General features: G+C 46.0%; 1 protein-coding gene across 1 annotated transcript; it reads left to right on the top strand.

The window, feature by feature from the left end:
- Positions 1 to 2,704: 2,704 nt before the first annotated feature.
- RRAGA (Ras related GTP binding A) lies at positions 2,705 to 4,335 on the top strand. The gene has a single exon (XM_058695255.1). The coding sequence runs from the start codon at positions 2,981 to 2,983 to the stop codon at positions 3,920 to 3,922; it is 942 nt and encodes a 313-aa protein (XP_058551238.1). The 5' UTR covers positions 2,705 to 2,980; the 3' UTR covers positions 3,923 to 4,335.

The raw sequence follows: 4,335 nt of genomic DNA, 5'->3' as shown, positions 1-4,335 counted from the left end.
AAGGCAAGAATGCCCACTCTTGCTCCTTCTATTCAACAAAATACAGCCTGTACTAGCAAAAGCAATCAGAACAACAGCAACAAAAAAGGTGGGAGGTATGGAATAAAAGGTATGCAAAGCAGAAATAAATAAATAAAATTATCACTGTTTGCAGATGACATGATCCTCTATGTAGAAAACTCTAAAGACTTCACACACACACACAACACATTAGAACTAATAAATTTACTGAAATTGCAGAATACAAAATCAACATACAAAATGAGTTACACATTTTTTTTTCAAGTTGGCATCACACCTAGCACAGAGCCCAACACAGGACTTGAACTCATGACTCTGAGATCAAGACCCTGAGATTAAGAGTCAGACAATTTTTTTTAATGTTTATTTATTTTGGGGAGAGAGAGAGAGAGAGAAAGAGCATGAGCAGGGGAGGGGCAGAGGGAGGGAGACACAGAATCCAAAGCAGACTCCAGGCTCTGAGCTAACAGCAGAGAGCCCGATGCATGGCTGGAACCCACGAACCGTGAGATCATGACCTGAGCCAAAGTCAGACGCTTAACCGACTGAGCCACCCAGGCACCCCTCCCACCATTTAGTTTTAACCGACATTAATATTTTGTATAGATATCTGTTCTGTTGTCTTTTTTTTAATTATTTTTAATGTTTTTATTTATTTTTGAGAGAGAGAGAGAGAGAGCAAGCAAGCAGGGGAGGGGCAGAGAGTGAGGGAGACACAGAATGGGAAGCAGGCTCCAGGCTCTGAGCTGTCAGCACAGAGCCCAAGGCAGGGCTCGAACTCATGAACCCAGAGATCATGATATGAATGGAAGTCAGAAGCTCAACTGACTGAGCCACCCAGGTACCCTAAGAGTCAGACACTTAACTAGGCCACCTAGGCACCCCACCCTGAGGTGATGGATGTTAACTAAACTTATTGCGATAATCATTTGGTGATATATACATATATCAAATCATTATGTTGTATGCCTAAAACTAATACAGTGTTATATGTCAAGTATATGTCAGTAAAACTAGGGGAAAATACCATCACCACAATCCAACATAAACACTAGAACCATTTAAATAAATTGAATGCTAAAAATAAAAAACGTTCAGCTTCTCCAAGGGACAGCAGGAATTCTATTATTGATATATTTTAGCTAAAATCTATGTTACTATCTGCTTGTAGAATATGGTCAGAGAACATTCTTGGTGTCTCATAAAACTGAAAGTGTGTTAAGTTTAAACATAAAATCAAAATTAAATTTTAAAATTAAAAAAATGAAATGGTTTGTATATAGAATGAAATATCATTCAACCTTTAAAAAGGAGATCCTGTCATTTCCAACAACAAGGATAAACCTGGATGACATTATGCTGAGTGAAATAAGCTAGAAGCAGAAAAAAAGCTGCCACGATCTCGATTATGTAGCATCTTAAAAAGTCAAATACCTAGTAACGGAGAGTAGAATAGTGGATAGCAGGCACAAGGAGGTGGAGGAAATGGGGAGATATTGGTCAAAGGGTACAAAGTTGCAGTTTTGTAGGATGAGTAAGTGTAGATCTCTGACCTACCACATGATGACAATATTATAGTTAGCAGTTAATACTATATCGAACACTGAAAATGTGCTGAGAGGAGATATCAGGTGCTCTCACCACATAGAAACAATTATATGTTAGTTGGACTAAGGTAACCATTTCATTCTATCAAATCATGTTGTACACCTTAAATATGTACAGTTTAGGGGCGCCTGGGTGGCTCAGTCTATTAAGCGTCCCTCTCATTGGCTCAAGTCATGATCTCATGGTTGGTTGAGTTCGAGCCCCCCATCGGACTCCGCGCTGGCAGTGCGGAGCTTTCTTGGGATTCTCGCTCTCTCTCCTTCTCTCTCTGTCCCTCCCCTGCTTGTGCTCTCTCTCTCTCTCTCTAGTAAATAAACTTAAAATGTTTTTTTAATACATTTTAAAATAAGCACAATGTATATTTCAAAAAAAAATAGACAAATTGCATTGCATCATTCAATAGATGTGTAAGTTGGTAAGCTTCCGTTTACTCACTTGGAAACAGGGTTGTTTATTCATAGGGTTATCGTGAGGATTGAGCTACTGCACGGGTTCTACATAGTAATTTCCTCGAGTTTTGGAATTCTGAAGTCGGAGGTTACCGGAAAAGCAGTTGTGAGAAAGGAACTTGCTTCCAAGCGGAAAAGGCACTAGCTGGGAATCAGTACATCTCTCAGTAGGGATTTACTACCATCCCACTGTGTGGCACTGGGCAGTCACTTGACTTCCCCAAGTCTCACTTTCCTCATCTGTAGTGTTCATTCGCCTTGCCCGGGTGCTCAGTAAACCAGGGAACCTGCGGAGGCCTCACTGGGCTGAGAGTCCGGCCCTCGTCCACTTCACCTGTCTTCAGCGGGGCCTAACCCACGCCCCCAAGCACACCGCGCTCTGAAAGCGAGCTGTGGCTGCTGGGGTGTTTCGGCCACCAGATGGCAGCATCCTCCCAACCGACCGCACGCGTACACCTTGCAACCCTAAACCCTATTTAAAAAGGAAAACGCGACACCGGAGTGCTGGGTTCCCCTTTCATTTTATCTTTCGGGGGGTGCGCCCTGCTTGGTTTCATTAAAAGAGCAGCTTCTCAAAGCTCGTGGGGCTGTGACTGCGGAGCGCGGGCGTTCTCGCGAGATCGCCGCCGGAAGTGGGTGGCAGCCGGGACGCCGCGGCTCCGCTCTCCGGAAGGCGAGCTTTTCTGCGAAGCTTTGCAGCTGCCTCACCCAGGGCGCTCACCTCCGCGGAAGAGCTCGCCCCGCTGCGGCCTTTCCAGCCCAGATCGCTCGCTTTCTGCCTCCCCGACTGCACAACTGCGCGGCCCGGCCTGCGGAGACCCCGCAAGCCCCGACCCCGCCCTCCCTCCGCGCTGCAGTTAGGCCGCGCCCTGAGGCCCAGTCCGCGGCGGCTCCGGCGGGTGATGCCAAATACAGCCATGAAGAAAAAGGTGCTGTTGATGGGGAAGAGCGGGTCGGGGAAGACCAGCATGCGCTCGATTATCTTTGCAAATTATATCGCTCGCGACACCCGGCGCCTAGGTGCCACCATTGATGTGGAGCACTCCCACGTCCGATTTCTAGGCAACCTGGTGCTCAACCTGTGGGACTGTGGCGGTCAGGACACCTTCATGGAAAATTACTTCACCAGCCAGCGAGACAACATTTTCCGTAATGTCGAGGTTTTGATTTACGTGTTTGACGTGGAGAGCCGCGAACTGGAAAAGGATATGCATTATTACCAGTCGTGTCTGGAGGCCATCCTCCAGAACTCTCCGGATGCCAAAATCTTCTGCCTGGTGCACAAAATGGATCTGGTTCAGGAGGATCAGCGTGACCTGATTTTTAAAGAGCGGGAGGAAGACCTGAGGCGTTTGTCTCGCCCACTGGAATGCGCTTGTTTTCGAACCTCCATCTGGGACGAAACGCTCTACAAAGCCTGGTCCAGTATCGTCTACCAGCTGATTCCCAATGTCCAGCAGCTGGAGATGAACCTAAGGAATTTTGCCCAAATTATCGAGGCGGACGAAGTCCTGCTGTTCGAGAGAGCTACGTTCTTGGTCATTTCCCATTACCAGTGCAAAGAGCAGCGTGACGTCCACCGGTTTGAGAAGATCAGCAACATCATTAAGCAGTTCAAGCTGAGCTGCAGTAAATTGGCCGCTTCCTTCCAGAGCATGGAAGTTCGGAATTCTAACTTCGCCGCTTTTATCGACATCTTCACATCGAACACGTACGTGATGGTTGTTATGTCGGATCCGTCGATCCCTTCTGCGGCTACCCTGATCAACATTCGCAATGCCAGGAAACACTTTGAGAAGCTTGAGAGAGTGGATGGGCCCAAGCACAGCCTCCTTATGCGTTGAATGTTGCCAAATGCTCTTTCAGAAAATGCTGAATTGCCTTCCCCCGCCCCCGCATCTTTTTTTTTTTTTGTAATATTCATAATTGTCGTGTGCTTAAAAGTGGGCTTTGAAATGTGTGCTGCTTACTACTTCCATCTCTTTCTTCTCTACACCACCCCCACCCCGCCCCGTCTTTAAACCTTGAACGCTATTTACTCAGCTATCCAGTAGACCTTCAAGATGGCCTTTCTGAAAAGTTGGTATGGTGTAACACTAAAGTAGGTGGTGTGTGTGCGTGTGCGTGTTCTGATTACCTGGTTATAATAGATATACACATTAAAGCCTTTACAGTATCTTCCTGTATTCCTTTCAAGATTGCAAAGATGGAATGTTACTATTTTATCAGCAAGGTATTAAAATGCATTTATAAATTC

Source organism: Neofelis nebulosa, chromosome 12, assembly GCF_028018385.1.
Source record: "Neofelis nebulosa isolate mNeoNeb1 chromosome 12, mNeoNeb1.pri, whole genome shotgun sequence".
In the NCBI taxonomy this organism is placed as follows: Eukaryota; Metazoa; Chordata; class Mammalia; order Carnivora; family Felidae; genus Neofelis; species Neofelis nebulosa.
The sequence above is the reverse complement of the archived record's forward strand: the minus strand, read 5'-3'. Positions and strand labels throughout refer to the sequence as shown.

Bases quoted from the DNA above. Each gene is read 5' to 3' on its own strand.
- RRAGA (XM_058695255.1), top strand. From the start codon at position 2,981: ATGCCAAATACAGCCATGAAGAAAAAGGTGCTGTTGATGGGGAAGAGC.